Source organism: Diceros bicornis, chromosome 1, assembly GCF_020826845.1.
Source record: "Diceros bicornis minor isolate mBicDic1 chromosome 1, mDicBic1.mat.cur, whole genome shotgun sequence".
NCBI lineage: Eukaryota > Metazoa > Chordata > Mammalia > Perissodactyla > Rhinocerotidae > Diceros > Diceros bicornis.
Window position 1 is genome coordinate 52,050,048 of NC_080740.1, and position 22,584 is coordinate 52,072,631.

General features: G+C 53.7%; 1 protein-coding gene across 1 annotated transcript; it reads right to left on the reverse strand.

Annotated features, from left to right (window-relative positions):
- Positions 1–468: 468 nt before the first annotated feature.
- Positions 469–22,090, reverse strand: SEPTIN8 (septin 8). The gene is made up of 10 exons (XM_058540326.1): positions 21,990–22,090; positions 10,691–10,811; positions 9,214–9,409; positions 8,678–8,864; positions 7,504–7,665; positions 6,842–6,938; positions 6,454–6,622; positions 6,086–6,218; positions 5,766–5,956; positions 469–3,280 (listed from the first exon to the last, which is right to left on the reverse strand). Exons 1-10 carry the CDS (start codon positions 22,017–22,019, stop codon positions 3,277–3,279), a joined length of 1,290 nt encoding a protein of 429 aa, XP_058396309.1. The 5' UTR covers positions 22,020–22,090; the 3' UTR covers positions 469–3,276.
- Positions 22,091–22,584: the final 494 nt, after the last annotated feature.

Here is a 22,584-nt window from a genome sequence, read left to right on the forward strand (position 1 = left end):
CCTCTGTGTCTTGCCTATAAAATGGGGGAAATGGTACCTAATCACAGAATTATTATGAAGATTAGAGAAATTAATGCATGTAATGCACTTTAGAGCAATGCCTGGCACACAATGAGAACTCAAATGTTAGTTGTCCCATGTCAAGCCTCCACAAGGATGTAAACCCTTTATGGGCAGGGTTTGCCTTCTCTCATGTCCTGCACCCAGTCGCCCAATAAAGATTCATGGACCGCAGGCTGCATCTTCTATCTCCTAACTATGACTCTTCCATCCCACACCCATTCAAGAGCCTTTCACAGATGCCCAGAGCAGGATTCACTATTCAAACATAATTCCTATAGAAGCTGATCAACCCCACAAAGTTCACAGAAAAGACAAGCTGTATTTTACCATAGTTGTAGCAGATTAATAGGCCAGGAAACTTGTTAAATCAGAAAAGCTACTGCCCAAAAAAGACACCACAAAAACTCAAAATAAATGCAAAATTTAATGAAAAAAAAAATGAGTACAAAGTGAATGGAAAGGAACAAAAACAGTCAATGAATGAAGGAGTAAATGAATTAACAAGTGAAGCAGTTTTAGAAAAGCATGTTAACGTAACAGACTAGCAAGCCACACTTCTGTCGGGCCTCTGATCCAGTAATATGAGCCCCACTTAACAGGGAACCCACACATAGACACACACAAACGTATAGGCAGTCAGTCTGCACAATTACAAACCACATAGACTCAGGTTACCCATAACTAGGGTGACCATACAACCTGGTTTGCCTGAGACAGTTCTGGGTTATGCCTGTTAATCTGGCATAATTATTAACAGCATCTCCTTTCAAAAGTCTCAGTTTGGACAATAAATTATATGGTGATTCTACCCAAAACCAACTTGATTCATGAAAGACATGATAGTAAATGCCAGCATGATCCCACTGACAGCCCTAACATTGCCAACAGATGATGCTGAGAAAGCAAAGGAGGGGCAAATCAGATCCTGCAGACAGGGGTCACATTCCATGAGGGGTGGCTTGTTAAAGAATGGCAGGTTTTAAGCTCACCTTGTGCACCAAGGATTAATTCGGTCTCAGCTAAAGATAACAAAATTCCAAACGCAAATAGCATGGGGAAAGAAGTGCAGTGCAGCTCACTAAAGCTGATGGGACCTGTGAAGGTAGCTCAGACCCCAAAAAATGCAACGACAGGTCTCCCCAGAGATGCTGGGAAGCCACAGGCCTGAAGGCAGGTAACCAGCCACAATTCTGGCCTTCCAGGATGCCTGGGGTGCAGCCTCTAGGCTGCCATAGACAAGTGGCAGAATCTGCCCACTCCAGAATCCCCAGATTGGCCCATGAACCAGGAGTCCTCATTTTTTATATAACCAATGAACCCACCGGGTCACTGAGCCTCATCTTCAGAAATACATTAGCTGACAAGCTATCTTAAAGGTCATACTTTCACCCAACTGAATATACTTTCAGACATAACTTCCCTACAGACAAGCCACTTGTAGTCCAATCTGCCTCAGACATGCCGAGTTACCCTTCTGGATGCCCACACTGGAGCATCGGTTATCGGCCTAACCAGAGGTGGATTTGCTGTGAAGCTAACAAAGCTTAATCCTCAGAGCCCCTTCCAAGGCCCTATACCTAATTTTATATTCATATTCTTTTTCTTGAAGAAGGCTTCTCAAACAGTTCAAGCTTCTTGCCTCTCAAAATCTGTATCCACCTTTGGTCTTAGCATAACACTTGGAGCATCAGTAAAACATGCTCTGCTCCTGGTGAGGAGAAAAAGGCTGCCTTTTTCTGCCTGTGCCTCAGTGGACACATACAGCTCACCTCTCCACCCCACTCTGAATGGAACATCATCTCAGAAGGGCAAGAGGAAGCCAGAACTTGGTCCTGGAAATCAATAAGACAGGCCAAGGCAGAAAGAGGGAAACGGTGATGGGAGGGAAGATGAAGGACACAAAAAACAAACCACCGATCCAGCAATATATCAGGACAGCTTGCTAAGGCTTCCAACAGGGAGTGCACAAGACTGTGAGCTCCCTGAGGGCAGGGCTGCGCATTACTCTGGTGGCTTGTGCCCTGCACAGTGCTTCATCAACATTAAATGAAATCCTTCCTTTCATCTATTTGTTTTTCATCTCCCATTTTTTCAGGCGATATTTTCAACCTTGATACTCTTAATGGCTTGCAAACCAAGGGGAATATCAAAGAATCAATACCGCTAGTACTTTCTTAAAATATTCCCCTTCAGAATGCAGCTGAAGAGGAAAAGCTCCTTTGCTGATCGTTTTTTCTTAAATTGTTCACAGACATCAGACACCTTCATCTCTTTGCCCTGTGACTCTGCCAGGAAAAAGGAAACAATGACCTTGATCGAGATAAAAACCTTTTCCTGGCTGAGCACTCTTTGTACTTGGAATATGCAGGATTGGCTTGGGGGTGTCAGTTGGAGTGAAACACTTAACACACACGTGAAGTTGGTCCCTGTTTACAGGTAGCACCTCTGGGGCACACAGACAATGGCATTGGGCTGCTGTTCCATTTACATTCACAGTGAAAACATTGGTCGTGGCCTTGTTCATGTTCCACTTTCATCCGTAAAGAAATTCCAAACACTCTCATTACAGGATGTTTATTACCCACCTCTCCCTATGTATTATAGGGATACTTTATACATAAGAAAGGTTTAGAGATATTTTTAGTTTTTAAAAATCGGGAAATCTGTGTTACTTATGAAAATAATGGGAGAGGATATTATTTCTCTTTACGCTTGTGCCAAAATAAAAATTTAGAAGTGTTTTAAAAGTTATTATTGAAATTAAGCTCTAGGTTAGAAAAATTAAAATGAAGGGGAATCGGGCAAACTTTGCAGCATGTATACCAGACCACGAGGCCACATCTAGGGCACCGCGTGAGTCACCGAGCATCGAGCCTGGGGCCTTCGCTAGAGCGACACATGACTGCTCCGTCAAGGAATAGTGACACTGTAAATGGAAGACCAGCCACTGGCTCTGAAAAAAATAAACCTCGTCAGTTTTGGATTCCAGCATTCATGGCTTTGACGTGTTTGCATAGAGAGGGAAGCCCCCCCAGGCCCCGGCAGCCTGGGGTTGGGGAGGGGGACAAAGCATGGCTGTAAACACTGGAGTCTGTACCGGCTCCCAGTCCGTCCTCACACCATGTTATGGGAGAAGGGTCACAAGGTGTAACTCAAGCAACTTAACACATGAAAGTCTAAAGTCCGCTCTTGACATGTAAGTCTGTGCGTGCATTAACTGAAAAATAAAAATAAAACAAACAAAACAAAAACAGACACATTAAAAGGTACGGAGACAACCAAATCAAACAGAAGCAAAAGACAGCAAGATGGACATTGGGAAAGGACAGTCAGTTTGGCATTTGTGACAAGCAAAGCAGAGAATTTGCTTCAGTTTGTGGCATCCCAGGCTGAGGGTCAAGATCTGACTGGGAAGTAATTTTGCAAAATAGGATTAAAATTTGAAGAATAAGTACGACCACTCAAAGCCATTCAACTAAATTGTCATGAAAAACAACTCCCCCCACAAATGCACTCCCAACTCACCCCATTCCCCTGACCAGGGCAGGAGGAAGGAGTGCTCCCAGCTACCCCACCTACCCCACTCCTGGCTTCCATAAGGCCAGCAGGAACGGAAAGCTCTCTCCCAGAGGCCAAATTGACTGAAGCTTTCTAGCATGTCCAGTAAACAGAAAAGACCTGTTTTCCAAGCCCAGGCCACATGGAAAAAGCAGGGAGACCTGACACCAGTGACAAGCTTCCACCCTGAGAGCTGTGTTGGTGCCCTTGGAGCCAGGCTGCACCCCCCACACTGGTCCTCAGACCCTGACCTGGCCACAGGTCCTTGTCTTCAGTTTCTGAGTGGTTTCTCCATAGCTTATATCCTAGGGGACTCTGCCTGCCTCCTCTTTAACAAAATGGCCTGGAACAAGATGGCCTAGGACAAGCTGGCAGGAAGCAGGGCAAAGTCACTTTGGGTACCAGCACCTGGGTCATAGACCTGCACACCCCTTTCCAGGAGAAACCAGATTGCTGAGCCACTAGCTTGAAAACCACACAGGTTCCAATTCACAGAGCCCCACACTCACCAAGCCAAGAGCTGGACATGGACCAGGGCTGGAAGCAAATGCAAAACAGTGGGGAAATTCACATTGCTGAGGTGAGTGTGGGGTGGGGTCCTCCCTGGGTACAGGCAGGGGCTCATCTGTCCCAGCATTGCCAGCAGCTTGGGTGAGGCCACCAGTCAGCAGGATGGAGGAGACTACAGAAAGGATGAGGGTCTGTCTCAAAGCAGAGGAATGAGAACTAGCAGCCAAACCCTAAATGCCCGGCTTTGTCCCCCTGGCCTCTCTCAGGGAGAAGCCCTTTAAGTTTCTTTTCCTTAGATGTGCCTGTGGCTCTGTGCATGTGTGTCCAGGGACTGTGTATGTTGGCAGATATGTGCCTGCGTCTGTATGAGATGGGGCAGGAGAGAGGGTAAGACAGCGAATGTGTACCTGTATGTGTGTGCATGAGTGTGTGCGTGTTAGGGAATGTAATACTGGGGGACAGAGGGAGTGCTAACACCAGAAGCAGCATCCCAGGGCCACACCTATGCACTGCATGGCCCTAACCACAACGTTCCACTGCCACCAAGGAAGGAAGGGCCTGGGCACACACATTCCCAAACATTCCAGAAGGCAATGAAATTTCCAAGGATCCCAAGAACGAGGACCAAGATGGGTACACCTGCTTAGTTCCTAATTTGGCAAGAGGAAGAAGGTACCCGACACAGGCCAGGGGCAGGGAGAAGCAGGGATGGATGAGATCCCCACAGTGTGATGTGGCTGGGATGCTGAATGAAGTGGAATGGGAGAGGGAGATCCCCAGGAGCCAGGGCATCTGGACCCAGCTGAGTGCGGAAACAGGCTATGAAAAACACCACGGGAAAGTGACTCAGAGTTGCCCCCACCTGGCCAATACGTTGACTGCACTCCTGAGGCTGGGAAAAGCCTCCTTGCTGTCCTCTATCATTCTCTCTCTTCCGAGTCTGCTCTCCGGAGGAACAACTCCAACCTCTACTTGAGGGCAACCCCTCTCCAGAGCAGGACTCACAGAGCCCCTACAGGGAACTGCTGTCCTTCCTTCAGCCAGGCAGTGATCACAGTGTCCAGGGGGTCAGTGCTGGCTGGGCTCAAGTCTCCACTATTCTCACTCACCACCTGCCGGCCACTATGTGCCCCACGACCACCACCTCAGAGACTGAGGGGGATGCAGCATAGCTGTCCAAGCAGAACCCACAGGAGCTTTTAGAATCTGTCTGGAAATGCTGCCACTCTCCTGGCCTGAGAGACCTTCCCTGGGACCCCTCCACCCTCTCAGGGGCCACTCCCTGCCTGTGTGGCCCAGCCTTCAGCTCTTGAGGGGATGCAGAAGAACGAAGAGAGAGAGAGAAAGAGAGAGAGAGAGAGGTGGGGGGCGAGGCAGGTCACTTGTGCAAGAAAGTGCATGAATACAAGATAGTGCATGGACACTTGTATCTTGAGATGTCAAGATCACTAGCGAAAAAAAAATAAAAGTGAGCGAGAATGAGGCAGGAAAGCAAGTGAAATGAGAGAGCAAAATGGTGAACAAGTGAAAGAGAGCAAGAGTGAGTGAGAACGAAAGTAGGACCCGAGAGCAGGACAGAGTGAGCGCCCAGGGGAGAGCAAGAGCCAGTGCAGGCCAGGGAGCCCGCCACCTACTTCTTCTTGTCCTTGTCCTTCCTCAGAGGCTGCTGCGAGGTGGCATGCAAGGCCTGAGACTGCAGGGCCTCCACCGCATCCTTCCTGCGGTTGAAGGCGTTGGTCTCCTCCTCCAGTTCCCGGCGCTTTTCCTCCACCTTGCGCTTCTCCTCCTGGTGGACCCGCTTAAGGTGCTCAAACTTCTCGTGGAGCTGGGAGCAAAAGGTGAGGGAGCCCGGGCTTCCGTGTGGGCCGGGAAGGTGCCCAGGCCCTCCTGTTGCCCAGCCAGGCCCTGCCCTCCCTCACTTGGCCTCACCACAACCCCCCAGCCTGGCACTAACCTCCCTTTCCTTCTCCTTCAACTCCAGCTCTGTCTCCTTCACTTTGTTGACAAACATCTGCCTCATTTCTTCCTCCTTCCTCTGCAGCTCACTCAGGAACTCCTTCCTCTTGGCCTCGTATGTCTCCTGCAGGCTGTGGAGACCCGTGAACAGAGGCCAAGTGTGGGATTTTGGTGGGATGGGGTAGGGCAGAGCCAGAGAAGTGGAATCACATGGGCACGGGGGGCAAGAGGATGCTGGGGTCCCAGCAGCCTCTCTCCCTGGCTCACTAGACCCCAGAAGCAGATGCCAGTGTGGCAAGTCTGGCTATGGCTGTGAACACAGGCTCACTCCCTGTGCAGGCTGTCACCTGAAGGGCTGGCTGTCACCTGAAGGGCTGGCTGTCACCGTCGCTGTCCTGGAAGCCCATCTCCTCCAACTTGCAGCGCCGGTAGAGCTCGTAGTGCCGACTGTGGGTCTGCTCGCGGAGGTCCTCCATGTTCACCCGGATCAGCATCTCCCGCAGCTTCACGAAGTCGCAGTGATTCTCGTTCTCCACTGCAAGCAGAGGGCGCGTGGGCGTCAGGCAGGCACACAGATGGGCACGGGGAGGACAGGGCTTAGGACAGTGGTCAGAGTGCTAGAGGCCGACTCCAGAGGCAGGGCAGGTAACACATGGGTACAGGGAGGACACAGGACAGGGCTACAGGCAGCAGGACAGGACAGGGGCTGAGTTCAGGCCCCCAGCTGGGGATGTGTGCTCCCCACCACACTCACCCTGCACCACTCCCCAAGGGTACTGCCGTGCTCGGACCAGCTTGTTGCCCACCTTCACCTCCTCAGTGCTGCCCACCACGGCAAAGGGCAGGTGTGCCTGGAAAGGGGCCCACATATGTGTGAGCACTGAGCTGACACAGCTAACAGACCCTCCCTCACTGCCCCTGGGCCCCAAGGAGGGTTGCCCAGACCTGAACAAAGCCTGGCCAGATTCTCACTTCCTGGCTGTCTTTTGGAGAAGTATCCTGGAACCTCCAAAATGGGAGTGGGCTGAACCTGCAACCCCCCTTCCTCAAGTTCTAGGGTGTTCTTGCAGCCCTTGGGCTCCCCAGGGGCCATTAGAAGCTCCCTCAAAGGCCCTGTGGGCCTGGCTCCCTTCTAAGCTCCCAGCCTGGCATCCTGCCTGCTCACTCCTACAGGTTTCAGGTCCCCACCCTGAGTCCATATCTTGTGAAACTTAACCCTGAGGAAGCCCCAGTACCAGCACTATACCCAATTCCCACAGGACATAGGACTGGCTGGCTCCCAGATGCCCACTCATCTGTCCTGGAGAAGCTAAGGCTGGAATCCTGGGGACTGAGAGTCTCCTGGGGCTGTCAGAGGTCTGTGCCGGCTCCAAGCCCTCTGGCCCCAGAGTCCCGAGGCCGTTGCCCAACGCTCACATTCATGACTGCATTAATCTCAGCAACAGCCTCGTCATCAGTGGGAAACTGGTAGATCTGGACTCCATTGCTGACCAGCTCGCCCATGATCTTGATCTTGAACTTGTGGAGCTCACTCTTGGAGATGGTATCAGCCTTGGCGATGATGGGAATGATGTTCACCTGCCAGGATCAGGGGAGTGAGGGTAGCAGGTTAGTTGCTCCCTGACTGTGGACAGCCTGCCCAGGCCACGTCCCTGGACAGAGAGGCAGGAAGCCGGAGAGATGGAGCTGTTGCTCCCATGTGTAGTCCCGGCCTGAACCCAGCCACCTGGGGCCATTCTGATGTGTTCTAACAATCAGCTGCAGTGCTTCTTACAGCCCTGGTTCCTTCAAACTACCATCCAGCCCCAAAATTAGTTCCCTGGGCATACCCACCTTTGACCCAGAGTGCTCTGAAGGTCTTAACTGGCCTGGGGCCTGACAGAAACAGTAGCGGGGGCTCAGGTAAGATGACCCACCAGCAGTAGCCACAGGAAGACCTCAAAATCTCCCAGGCCAAGGGTATCCCATTTTTCACAGTGAAAATTGACGCCCGAGATGGGGACAGCAGTCATGTGAGAGCTGACAGGTGACTGTGGGGCCCCACACCCTCCAGGACCCCAAGCCCTTCTTGTCACCCCCACGAAGCTCCCCTCTCAATACCCACTCCTCGTTCACCTTCAGTTCTGGGCCTTAATTCTCCTCTCTCTAGGGGGCTCAAGAGGACCCCAAGGGAAATCCAGCAGGAAGACAAGGGAAGTGAAGGGAGCAGAGGAACCAGGAACTGAGGGAGAGAGAATGAGCAGAAAACTGGGACACTCTGGGGAGAGGGTCAGAGGGTCGAGGAGGAGAGGGAGAGGTAACTATAGGGGGTGGAGGTTGAGAAGAAGAATAGATTCAGCTGGAAGGAAAGGGGCTCAGGGCCAGATCCAGAGGACAGAGCTCTGGAGAAAGAGCCCAGAGCAATGGGGGCCCGCTGGAACAGTAGGGACAGATACAAGAGAAAATATAGAGGAGACCAAGCCAAAGAGCTGTCTACAAGTCCCCAACCAGCAGAGCCCCTGAGGACCATAGTGGACAGTCACACTGCAGCCACCACACCCCACCTCAATGGAGGACCGTGGAGCCCATGGAACAAGTTGGGGGGGTATACCTTGCTGTCTAGTTTCTTCATGGTCACCAGATCGAGGGACTTGAGGGAGTGCCCTGTGGGCGTGATGAAGTAGAGGCATACGTGGATCCTCGTGTCGTGGTAGTCAAAGAGCGAGCGGCGGATCTTCAGCTCCTCCTGCAGATAGTTTTCAAACTGCGCATCGATGTAGTCGACTATGGGCCTGTAACTACAGACAGCTCCATCACCTAGGAGGCAGGCAGCTGAGCCGCAACATGTGGGGCTTGGAGCCAAGCCAGGCTGCCCACGAGCCTTCTCTCTGTAGGAACAAACAGCTTCTACCTGGGGATCCCTGTCTGGGTACACGTGGTTGAATTCTTCTCCTGGCCCCCCAAGGGGTCCTCAGGACCTCAGATATTCCCCAAGAGGCTCTCCTCTGGCCCCTATGGAGTGTGGGGCTCGGTTATTCGTATGGGGGCAGCTCAGAGTGAGGAGTGCTTGGGCAGAGTGTTAGAACCAAGGCCAACATGGGTGGGATGGGGATGAGACTAGGCGGGGCCACCCTTCCTGCCTCTTGCCTCTCATCTTTATTGATCTGATCCCCGAAGCCCACAGCATCCACGATGGTCAGCTTGAGCTGCACGTTGCTCTCTTGGAGGTCGTAGGTCTGGGGCCGCAAGTGCACACACTCCTCATGGTGATTGGCTTCCTCAGTCTCGAAGGTCGTGTTGAAGAGCGTGTTCATCAGCGTGGACTTGCCAATGCCAGTCTCCCCTGGGGAGTGGGGAATGGAAGGAAGGGGATGTCAAAGGCTGGCACTGGGGCTGTCCCTGGCTGTTGGCTAGGCTGGGTGGGGCTAGGCTGGGTGGGTGCCTGAACACCCTCACCCTCCATACAAGAGAGAGGGGCAGGCCTCCTACTCCATCCCTCACTGGCCCCATCCCCAGGAATCACCCCTTCTCAGTGGTCTCAGAGAAAAATGTGTGGAAGAAAGAGCCAAAAGGCTGACTTGGACATAAGACATGGCTATGTGGGATGTATCAGATGTTTCCTCAGGGAGTGGGGAAGAGGCAGAGCCAGGCAGCTGTGAGACACCACTGGACATTGGCCACTGCTGGCCTCAATGGGACTCAGTCACCTGCTCTGCACGCCATCCCTCCTGGGCCAAGGATGGTCATGGGGCCAGCAGGGCCAGGGTCTGAAGCCACCAGTGTTTTGGCCCACCTGCCCTGGGTGGCTCCAGCTCCATGTAGCTTTAACTAGGGGTGTTCAAGGTAGGCTGCTTCCTGAGGGACACCCACAGCCTGGCAGATGTCAGGACTTGGGCATCTGTGGAGGGTCTGGCAAAGTTCTTTGTGCCTCTAGGAGCCTCAGGCCCTGAGGCACATGGAATCCTCCCTGTTTGGAGCTGTATTTGCTCAGATGTGTGTTGGAGCTCTTACTACACAACATTGCAATGAAGGGAGAGTACTGTTTACCATAGTGTCCTTGACATACAGTAGGAACAACAGTAAATGTTTTTTAAATAAACAAATGAATCTAAACCTCTGTGATATGGGCCGGCCCCGTGGCTTAGTGGTTAAGTGAGTGCGCTCCACTGCTGGCGACCCAGGTTCGGATCCCGGGCTCGCACCGACGCGCTGCTTCTCTGGCCATGCTGGGGCCGCGTCCCACATACAGCAACTAGAAGGATGTGCAGCTATGACACACAACTATCTACTGGGGCTTTGGGGGGAAAAAATAAATAAATAAAATCTTTAAAAAAATAAATAAATAAATAAATAAATAAATAAACCTCTGTGATAAACACTCTGTTTATATGCCTAATCCTGTTTACACTTCACGGCCACTCTGAGTCAGGCCCTGGCTCCAACTCGGCCCTTGACCCTGGCAGATATACCAACCAAAGCCTCGTCCTGATCCCAGAAGTGTTGCTCTGCCTGGGAGGTCCCCTCGCAGCTCGACAGGTGGCCAGAGCAGCAGCGCCCCATCTCCCAGAAGGCCCTCATCGGTGCTCTGTCTGAGGCTGCCCCCCGGCCAGGCCATGACACTCACCCACACAGAGAATGTTGAAGCTGAAGCCCTGAGTGACCGACTTGCTGACCAGCTGGTCAGGGAGGCTGTCGAAGCCCACGTGGCCGCCCAGGGAGAGGCTCCGGGGCTCTGGCTCTGCATTCTGCCAAGAGAGAAACAGAGCGAGGCACTGAGCCCACCGGGGAAGAGAAGCCAAGTAGGCGGGAGGCTAAACATGGGTCAACCGCCCCCCCCTCCTTGTCTAAATTCTCAGCAAATCTCAGGATACAACCTGAGTGCACCAGAGCTCCAACTCCAGGCCAAGTCTCCACAGAGGGAGCACAATGGGCCTCAGGGCCCCAGAATTCATCTTGGGAAAAGGCCCTTTCACCCAAGGTTCTGCTCCACCTGGACTGACGAGGGATGCCTAGGCCTGGGGCATCTCTTGGCACTGACGGCCGCAGGACCTATGACTGCTACCCCTGACAGCTCACCTGTCCTCTTGCCCACGAGGAGGCCCCAGATGGTCCCTGGATCTTAAAAATTTCAAGAGGCCAAGATTGGACTGTGTATATTCTTGCGGCACCCCCAGCTCCAGGCCTCACAGACCCTCCTACTGAAGCAGGATTCAAGCAGAGGCAGGTCTGGCCCGGCCTCCTTGCATTCGTGCTCCATCAGGTTGGGCTCACGATCCTCCACATGCACCCCTTGCTCCTCACACACCCAAGCATGGAATGCACACACAGGCCCTGCTATAGGGGCCGGCACTCACTCGGACCCACCACTGGGTCTCAAGGCCGGTCTCCAAGGCCTCCTCTCTGGGGTTCTCTAGGGACTCCCAGGCTCTGGCTCATGCCACCCTCCCACCCCTACCTCCACCCCCACTCCCACTCCCACCCCAGCCCTGGCTGTTTAGACAGAGGATTCCGGATGAGAATATGGAGGCCTGGCTTTAGCAGAGGCGAGCAGCGGGTCCTGAGTGAGCTGGGGCCACCGGAGCTGGCCCACAGCACTATAAAAAGAAACCACCAGGACTCGAAGCAGAGGGTCAAGGTCGGACTCCAATTTGTGTGGATGGTTTCTCCCGTTTCCCTGGGAATGGGGTAAAATGCTCTGAGGGAAAGTTCCCAGGCCCAGCCTTCCTGCCTTTGGCCCCTCTCAAGGGCAAGCCCCAGACAGCTCCATGTTGGGCAGAAACATGCCTCCTCCATTCCGAGCCCCTCTGCCCTGGCTGCCAGCTAGAAAGAGCAAGGATAGGAAAGGGGAGTGGGTCTGAGTCTCAATCTGCTATCCTGCCCACAGCTCCAGAGGGGAGGAAACAGGCCCAACTGAAGACAGCCCCAGGGGCTATTGATTAGGACCATGGCAGCCTTTATGCCAACATGGATACTGGCACAGTGGGCAGAGGGAGGCTCAGGACCAGACGCAGGGCCCTGGCTCCCTGCCCTCCTGCAGAGGGATCAGCACCTGAGCTCTCCCTGACCTCTCTGCAGCCACAGCCTGTGGCCTCAGCCTGAACCCCTCCAACCATTCTTTTCTCCCAACCACATCCCCCTGGCACCCAAACCCAACCTTCTCTTCTCCACTAACTATGCCCATCTCGCCCCCGCCCCCGCCCCTGGGCTCAATCATTGTAGCTCTGCACTGATGATTCCCAAGTGTGTGTGCTGGCAGCCTAGACCCCATGTGACTCCTCTGGGTAGTTCTACTATCCCCTCAAAGAAGGTGGGGTCACCCCTAAACCTGCTTTCTCAACGACCCTCTCTCAACAGAGCCTCTGTTCTTACAGCCAACCTTTTCCCCCTATCCACCATCCCCAGGGCATCATGTCACAACCTCCCCACTCAAGCCCAAGTCTCCCCCGGGCTGCAAACATAACCCAACAGAGAGGCCCCAAAGGCAGCTTCCTCTCTCTGGAGCTCACATCAAAAACAGTAAATGGAGCACACGATGTTCTGGTCCAAAGCCCCTAGCATGGCACTGCGGGCCCTCCACCGTCTGAGGCCTTGCTCGCAGGCTCGGTTCCCACCCAGCTAGTTTCCTCTGAATTCACTTTACAAACTCAGCCCCTTCCCTGGGCTCCAGAGCTCCCTCTCCCTTTTCTCTGGCACCTGCTCTGACCTGGCTCCTAAGTGCTGACATTCCAGACCCCTCACTTGGCTGTGACCCTATTTCCTTGCACTATTAGTTGTCCTTTTTTATGCATCCTGGTTCTCCAACTCTTCCATAAGCTCCTCAGAGTTGGCTGCAGGCTGGGGGAGCTCAAGATTTCCACCCTTCCCACCCTCCCACCACTATGCCCCGCGTGCTAGACAACACTACCATTCATAAATTACTGAACACCATCTTCAACTGCTACGGCATCAGGGACATCTGCCCACCTCACACAGAGCTTCATTATTGAGTCTCTGTTCCACCTGCTCCTGGCAGCTTGAGGATCAAATGGAGGACAGAATAGTCAGTCTAGAGCTTTCTTCTTTTCAGGCGAGACTGAAAATCTCCAAAATTGAAGGCATACTGTGCTTGCAGAGAAGGCTATGTGTTTATTCATCCTCTTCTTCCAAGGGTGACACAATCAGGATGCAATCCAACATCCTGTAGTCTGCCGCCAAAACCCACCCAGTCAGCTGTGTCTGGAAACCACACATGTGCGCACACACTTGCACACACATGCACTCCACTGCAGAGTACTTGCACAGAAACAGAAGCCATCCTATTCTTGAGTTTCCCTCACTTTCTCACAGTTCCAGGCTCCAAAGGCTAAGAGCAGCACTCGGGGGTCTCACATAAGTCCACCTATCTACGCTCAGCAAGCCCTGCCTGCCTTCGCTCACACAGCTCAGCTCTCTCTGCAGAAGAAGTGTGTGGAGTCCAGGGAGGTCTTCATCCCCAGGTTGTTGCCCAGGCTGCACTCTGTCATGCCAGGGGCCACAGACCTGGGGCAATCAATGCCTTCAGGAGCCTCTGGGACCGGGAGTGTCAATCTCCAGAGCATGTGCACACACACAGGTACACACAGAAGAAGGGCCACTGGTCCTGATGGGGATAGAGTGTTGTTCCCTGGTCTGAGGAGACTGATCTGAACTCCCGGCTCTACTGAGGTGTGACTCTCACTAAGGCCAGCCTCCCTGATCCTATAGTTGCCATCAACAACACGTGATCCAAGGTGCACCGCTCACTCCAAGGTGCCCGCCTCAGGCGTCTCTGCTGACCTGCGTGGGGTCTCAGCCTAGGACGAGCCAGCAGCCTCCATAGCACCACTGGCACATCTTAGCTACCACCACTCAGAAAGAAACTTCAGGTCTCCCACTGGCTACCTGGCTACCAGCCCTGCAACTTGGCAGGTAAGGCCTCAACTCCAACTCTGGGGGTGGTTCCTAATAGTCCCGAGCCAATCAGCCTGATCCCACAATTGGTTTCATGTCTAGGCAAGTGACCCAGGTGGAACCTTTACGACCATCTTGTCACCATCAGGGGAGACAGCCTAAGCCTGAAGCCCACTCACGGAGGATGGCAGAGCCAAGGACATCACAGAGGAGAGAGAGCCAGGGTCTGCCCTACCTCTGGGCTTTTCCCTTTACCCCTGGCCATTTCTCCCTTTACTGCTTAAGCCAGTTGAGTGGGGCTATCTAGTACCCGCAACTAAAAGCATCTTGACGGCTAGTCTCCAAAGTAGAACTCTCTGGGTGCAGAGGAAGAGCGAGATAGCAAGGAGAGCAAGGACAGGGAAGGAAGGAAAAAGTGTGGCAAGTAGTCTCAGTGTTTACAACCAAAGGAAGGAATGGATGTCAAATGACGACACCAGCACCTCGCTGAGGACCACGCTGTGTGAACTGAGCCGAGTGATTCACAGTCTCCTACAGAGTCCTTCTCCACCCTGGGGGGCAGACACCATTATTATTCCCATTTTACAGGTCAGGAAACTGAGGTGCACAGAAGCTAGAGAACTAATCCGGGCAGAGCAGGGATTTGAGAGCTGCCAAGCCCTTGCCCCAAACCACTCTGCTCTACTGCCTCCCCTACTCTTACAAGGCTCCTGACTCAGTCAGTCAGTCACTCAATACACCGGGCACGTCTACTGTGTCTGCCACTGGGAGGGCTGTCAGTGAAAAGATGAGGACACTAGATCCTTGACGGGGCTCAGTCTAATTCGGTCTAAACCCAGACAGCTGTAGAGGCCAGGCAGGTACTGTAAATGGGGGAAGAGGAGCAGTATAGTAACAACGAAAACAATAGCTACCAATTATCAGTGCTCACCACGGTTGACTCGAACAATCTCATTTAGTCTGCACATCACCCTGTGGGGTAGGCTATAATATTATCCCCACTGAACAGAAGAGACAATTGAGGCACCAAGAGATTAAGTATTTGCCCAAGACCACACTGCTTAGGAGAGTGAAGCCTGGATCTGAATGGAGACAGTACGACTGCAAAACCCATGCTTCCAGCCACATCGCTCCGCTGCCTGCTGGATAAAAGACTTGCTGACTTGGCCGAGTGTGGGGTCCCCCAAGGAGAAGCAGGAACAGTGGGGAACTGCAGAGCCTGTGCTTGGTCCATGATGGCCATAGTTGTGCAACTCTAGCCAACTATGGGAATACAGGCCTATTGTTGCCAAATCTTCCAGTTTTTCAAGAGACTCCAGAAATCTAGATTTTATGTGAAACCCCCCAATTTTTAAAAGTTGGCACCCAATACAAATTGAGAATACCATGAGGGCCCAACAAAACATGTTGGGGGTTGGACCTGGCCCATGGCCTGACAGTCTGCAACCCCACATCTGGTAGGAGAGTGAGCCGGAAGTACAATACAACCACGTCTCCATTCTTGGGGCATGGAGACCATAGAAGACTGCTCTGAGGGAGGAACCTTCAGGCTGTACAACTTAACTCGGACCCTGGTGAGAGGTGGACCCAGCTGCTTCTGGCCCTTGCACACACCCAGCTTCCTGGGGTGCCGGCTCAGGGGGCTCTAACTGTCCTCAAAGCTCCAGGACAGAGAGTCTGCAGCTCTGAGCTCTACACACACAATGAGAAACTCCACAGGACCATTATCCCCTCTCTAATCACTAACAAGCTTTTGGCTCCTAAGCCAGGTCCCAGGCTTCTGTGTCATCATTTCTTTGGCACATCAAAGACAACAACCAAAATAATAACTGCTCAGGCCAGCTACGTTCCTCCATGCCCGGCTGTCCAGAACAAAGTGGAGAATGGCATTTTGTTCTGCAGCCCAGTGGATAACTAGGAGATCCTTTTCCTGACCAGGAAACGCTCTGTCTGAGCCTTCTGGAGCAGCCCTAATTGCCAGCAAAGAGGAGCTGCCCCTTTTACCAAGAAGAGAGGTGGGTTTTGGAGAAAAACCATGTCTCACGGCTTGCCCACACAAAAACAGGATTTTATCCAGAAGGAATTGGAAATCTGCTGAATGTCTGAACCAACAGAGGCAAGGAAGCTGTGAGTGAATAAAGAACCCTGAGATCAAACCTCCCAAAGCAGGCTGGTTGTTAGGGTGGCAAGCAGAGAGGATACCCCACCATAAGTGTATTTGGTTCCTGAATTCTGGACAAAGAGCAGCCCTCCACCCCAGGCCTTCCACAGAGTTCTCTGGTGCCTTGGACTTCAGACACTTTTCTCCCCAAGGCTCCCATGCCTAGCACCCCCTGGCCTGAGCACTTGGACAGGCAGACAGGAAGCCCACTCCCCAGAAGTGCTCCAGCCCTTGGGGAGGCCCTATTAAGACATTGAGCCATGGACCCAGGAGTCATTGCGCCACTGGGAGCCTTCTCCACACATATTCCTGGCACAAACCACTCTACCCCCAGCTCCAGCTACTCTAAGCAGCCTGGGCCTTAAATAGCCAGAGCAGAGGCCTCTGGCCAGAACCCTGGTCAAAGCGCAACTTTCCTTGAGTCCGAGAGGAATCCTAGGAATTTTCCCAGGAAAGGCTTAGGCTCTGGTCCCAGGATTCCACAGCAAGCCTCTAAAGCCCAGGTCAGAGGTTACGGGAAATAACCAAAGGGATGCGTGTGTGGGAAGGCGGGGCTTGGAATGCTGCTACCCTGGGCAGCAGGAAGAACAGAGGCAGGATATACCTGTCCCAAATCAAGAGGACACCTGGGAAACAAAGTGTCTCTCTCCTAAGGCAGCAACAGAAACCTGAGAGAGGACACGAGCAGGGATCAACCTTCATGGCACCAGGATGGTGGCAGATGAGGTAATAATGGCAAGATGGCAGCTGGGCCCCAGGAGGAGGCCACCAGTCACTCTGGCAAGGCCAGTCATCCCCTCCCCCATCCTGGGAAGTGAAGGGACTTTGGGAGCAAAACTACTCCTAGAAGCCCAAGGCCACCCCATGCCCTGACCCCAATACTCCATTCTCTCTGCTTCCCTGTCTCACTAGGAGGCACTTTCTTCCCTTTTTCTGCAGAGACAGCCAGGGCTGCTGCTTAGTCATTTGGGATGGTTGGTTTCACACTTCTTATGTCAAAATCAGATTTCCAAGAAGCCAAGAGCACAATTATTGGTCTCTGGACCCACCCACCATACCCCAGGTCTAGGACACAGACACATTCTTGGGCTTTGTTGCACCACCTGAGCGGGAGTGGTCCATCCCACCACTGAGCAGACGGAGAAAGCTCTCTGGGCCTCAGAGGGTGCTGGAACCCCAAGTGTTCATACTTCCCCACTTGGCTCAGGGACTCTGGCAGCAGCCCCACTGCCTTGCAGCAGGGAAAGCCACAAATGGTCTGGACATCACTAGAAGGACACAGCCTGTGTTCCACAGCAAATGAGACCCCACCCTTGGAAAGGGGAATGTGGGCAGCAAAGGTGACCTTGCCCTCCTCCAACCCCAGGATGGATGCTGGTGCTGGGACAGGGCAGAGAGATGTATGGGCACCAACAGGGGCCAGTAGAGGCTTGCGGCAGCACTGCTATACTTCTCTGTTGCTTTTCCCATTCACCGAGCACCAGGCAGAGTATCAGACTCACATCCAGGCCCCACAGCCAGGTCTGGTGAGTGGACTTGGGTCCACATCCACAGCCCCTCCTGAACCCCAGATCCCAGGTGGCCCAAGCCCAAGAGGCCCCTCAAAGAGTAGCCAGCACCTGGCTCCACATTAGATAGGGGCCAATAACCACCTGGAAGCCATATGTTTTGAGGAGCAAGATATCTAATTTGCCCCAAGACCACCCAGGGCAACCTTGGTTACAGCCAAGATGCCCCTTGCCTGTCCTCTACCACTTCTTCCCAGCCATGGTTCTTCACATGAGCCCTCAGGATACAGATGGCTCCAGCAGAGAATGCCCAAGCTCAATCATGAGGGCATGCCAACCTTGGGGGGCATCCTTTTCCCAGGTAGATGTGTCTCCTTCCTGTCTGCACAATTCCACATCCGGTTGTTTGGCAAAACTTGTGCCTTAGGGGCCATGCATGGGGATCTCAAGACCCAAACTGGCAGCATAGAGGCAGGAAGACTGAAGAGGCTGCAGGGGACACTCAGAGGCCAGCCAGCCCTCAGGCCCTTTGCTCTGTCATCCTGCAGCTGCTTGCTTCTGGTAGCTGGACCCGAGCCACAGAGACATTTGTGGTAGTTAGTTCCAATTATGCACCTCCACCTAGCCCATCTTAGGGCTCAAAACTCAAAGGGCTCCACCCTGTCTGTCATCTCAAGGGGTACTTGGGTGCTGAGGTTGGTTCTCAGGCCCAAACTTGCCTATGACCAGAGTCTGCATCCTCATCCAACTGCGAGCTGCTGGCATCAACAAGGTGATGGGCACAAAACACAAAGCATCCAGCACCCTCCCTGCCATCCAAAGCTTTTGACAAAAGTCAGGCCCTGGGTTCCCAGCCTCCATCCATTCTCCCATCTTGTTGGCACTGTGGTCAGTCTCCTTCTTGCCACCTTCTCCGTCCCTACCCTGTCAGCCCCTTATTATGTGCTCCCTTGGATGACCAATGCCTTCCCACCATCCTCCCTGCTCTGACCCATTCCAATCAAGATCCCAGGAAGCCCTTCCTACAGTGAGTACCCACAGCATGGTACGATGCCCCTGAGGGAGGTAGGGCAGAGCAGATCCCCTCCCAGGGGAAGGGAGCAGAGCTGCAGCTATGCGGGTGGTGCTCACTTATGACCCCTCAACACCACCAGGCACTGAGAGCTGCACTGACGCTTTTCACTCAGCTCTCATTTCTCCTTCAGAACAGCTCAGCAAGGAGGTTACTGGCCATTTTTACAGGACAGGGAGATACCACTCTGTGACAGAGCCCCACTCGGTGAGAGGGCTGACTCCTACATCCCTTCCCACCAGCTCTTAATTCAGGGAGGGAATAGGCACTCCCTGGATAGCCTGCTTCTTGGGGAAGTGTCAAGATTACAGGGGTGACAACGGAAATGACAGATGGTGCTAGGATAAAGCAGAGATGGGGGGGTGCCTGCCTGGGAGGAATGCCAGGCATGAGGCTGCCATGCTGCACACTTCTTCTCTTTCCCCCTCACTTCTCCACTTTCCTCTGGCCCTAAAGCCTCCCTCATCATGGAGTTACAACCTCACTCCATGAGATTCTGACAGGAGAAACCCAGGAGATGGCCCTTGTGGTCAAGAAACGGTAAACTCCAGAGTCTGGGACCCAGTGAGGAGGAGGAACAGAGCAAGAGTAGATAGGAGTCTGGCTGCCTAAGGAAGGCAAGAGGCAACAGAAACTCCCCAGAGGTTGTCCAGGAGATGTCCACCCTAACCCCATGGCTGATCTAGGCTTCAGCAGGGCCCAGCCAAGATGTAAAGGCTGCTGAGACTGGTGTTTACGTCATGCTATGTGGGGAATAGGAACCCAGCACACATTGACCTCAAAGTACAACTCAGTATGCCCATCGAAGCTCCAGGTTGATACAGTTCCCAGGCCCTCCAGGGCTGATCTGACCACCAGGCTAGCCTGACGGGCCGTGTAGACCTGCCACAGCTCAATCAGTTCATAGCCTCATGGCCACTGCTTAATACCAAAGTCAACCCTAGGGCCCGGGAAACACCTAAGCATATCTTCAAACACGCCATAGACTGCAATTAACATTCCACGAACTCTTTGAAGAATATCAATATGGTTGTGCCCATTTTAAAGCAAGATAAAAAGAAGAAATAATTTTCCCAGGATGACAAGCCCAGAGAGAATAGAGTCTAAACTCCTAAATTCAGGTCAAACGCTACCCAAGGTGAAACGCCCAAATTCAACCCTGTCCAAGTCCTCCCAGGAGGCTGATGGCCCAGAGCATGGAAGGCATGAAAGGCATCCATCCATCCAACTTAACCTGGCACAGTAGCCAAGGCCCCTGAGCTCAGGCTGTATACCCTTACCTGAGTCCCCTCTAAGTGCCTCAGCCCACCACGGGGATAATACCCCAAATCCTCACAGAAATGGTCTAAGAGCAAACAGGGGAATCTGAGGGGAAGGGCTTTCCCAGCCCACCTCCTGGCAGTGCAGTGGGCCTCTCAGCTCAGCCTCTGAGGACAATCTCTGGACAAACAGTGATGGGAGCCCCTAGGGAGGGCGCCATGTAACAGAGCAAACTTGTTCTCTGCTGCCTTCTTACACAGAGCGCCAGTCTTCACATCCACAAGGACATGAGGTATCATGTTCATTTTTTGTGTCCTTACCATGTGCCAGATACGGCTCTAAGTACTTCACCTGGATCCTCTCATTGAATCTTCCCAATAACCCTATGAGGGAGGTAACATTTTTATCCCATTATACAGATGAGAACACTGAGGGGTTAAATAACTTGCTTAAGGTTACATGGCCAACAAGTAGTAGTCTAAGACTCCTATCAGGCAGTCTGATTTTAGTTAGTCTACAAACTGCTTCCCCTGCAAAATCAGCTGTTAGAGCAACCTCTGGCCACAGACAGACCTATGACCCAGACACAACTTTCTGGTCAGCTGGACACAGAAAATCACACAGACATGCATGCAGAGATGTGCAAACACTCACAGCTCTCTTGGCCTCCAGCTGATCAGTGGTCTGTTAGGATTCAGGTGCTGCCCTCCTCAGGGACATAAATTCCTATTTACAGTGCAGGGGTGAGGTGAACTTCTGATTCGCCCAACCTCTGAATCGGTTTCTTCTATATTTAAACTTACTTAACTGACACAGAGCCTCCTCCTCAATGGGAATAAAACACCCTAGTCTAGAAATTACGAAACCAACAGCTCCTGCTCCAAAATAGACCAACAAATGTATTTTCAGATTAAAGGGAAAATTTACATACATAAATTCAGATGACAGTATTTATAGCATTAATTATATAAGTCCTGGCTCCGTTATTTAGCCCCAGAACCAATTCCTTATCCATCTCATATTCAGCATTTCCCCCTCCCCTCAACAGCCCTGGGCCCTCCCTCCCCCTTCCCGAGGACTAGGGCCTCACATGCTGGCAAGAGGACACAGCTTCCTTCACTGTCACAGCCCAGCCTCCCAGACACACCCAGATCCAGCCTTAGACACCAGAGGACATGCAGACACAATCCCCAAGAGGCCCCCCTCCCACGGAGTGAATTATAAAAACCTTTAGGAAGTTGGCTATTGGCCGGCTCAGGGCCAGAGAGACCCCTGTAGGGACCATCAGAGATGTTAGCCCTGCAGAAGGCACAGCCAGACTGAGGCCCAAACAACCATCCACTGGGCTGAATCCGTAATTCCTCCAGTTCCTGGGGAATGGCTGCCTCAGACCGGATCACTGAGGCCAGACCTGCCTGGAATCGCACCCAGGATCCGGGCGCTTAGGTGAGGAATAGAGGTCGTGGGGAGAGGTGAGAGGTATGTGTTGGGAGATGGAGGGGGAAGGGAAAGTAGGCCCAGGGTCTTCAGGACTCAAGTCTGCAAGTGCCCTGAGCTCATTTGAGGGACTCCCTCGGATCCCTGGGGCTTCATCCTCACCGGCTGTGTCCATCCAGCAGCACCTGCACGGCTAGGAATCTCCCCAGCAGTACAGAAACACCCAGGGAGATAGGGGTCCGGAGTATCCCGGATCCTCCCTTCCGGCACACGGGGCTCCAATCTGTCCTTGCACCTGGCCAGAACTAGGCGCGTATTTATTTGCTCCTTCCCGCGAAAGGAGTCTGCTTCCCCTGCGCCCAAGGTGGGGCGACCCCGCCAGCCACCTGGCAAGGCGCCCCCGCCCAACGCCCCAGGACACCAGGCTAGTGCTGCGAAGAGCCCCCAAGCCGGCCCGGCGTCGAGGCCCGGCAGCGCGGCGCTGACAGCCCGCCTCGCGCCCCTGGCCAGCTGCAGGGCGGCCCCCTCCCCGCGCCCCGCGCCTCCCGCGCGCGCCGCGGCCCAGCAGAGCCCTCACCGGGAAGCGCTCCAGGTCCGTGGCCGCCATGGCGAGCTCTGCACCGCTCAGGCGGGTCGGGGCGAGCACCCGGGCCGCGACGGGGACAAGCCGGCTGCGGGACGCGCTCCGCCCGGGCGGCTGCGGCTGAATGGATCCAATATGGCCACTTCCTGGAAACTCCCCTTGGCGGCGGTGGCGGGAGAAGCCGCGGATCCGCACCCGCCCCCGCCCGCGGGACCGGCCTCCCTGCCCGGCCCGGCCACGAGCGCAGCCCGAGCCCCGCCACTTGGATGGCCGGGGGTCTCCGCTGCGAGGCGGGAGGTGCCAGCTGCGAGGGCTGCTGGGACTTGTAGTTCGCGAGTTGGGGGGCCGGGAGGGCAGTGCTTCGGAAGCCGGGGGCTGGAGACCAGTGCCTACCGGCCTGCCGCGGGTCTCTGGGAGGCTGGGGCCGAGCACGGGTGGGAGTGTCCGGGGCCCGCGCGCTAGGAAACCGGTAACGTGGGGAGGGAAGTGGGGTACAACGTGCGCCCTAAGGGTCCCCCCAAAACCGCTTCTACCCTGTCGGAGCCTGCAAATGCACCGACCAGAGTGTCGACGGGGTGCCTGCGGCCCG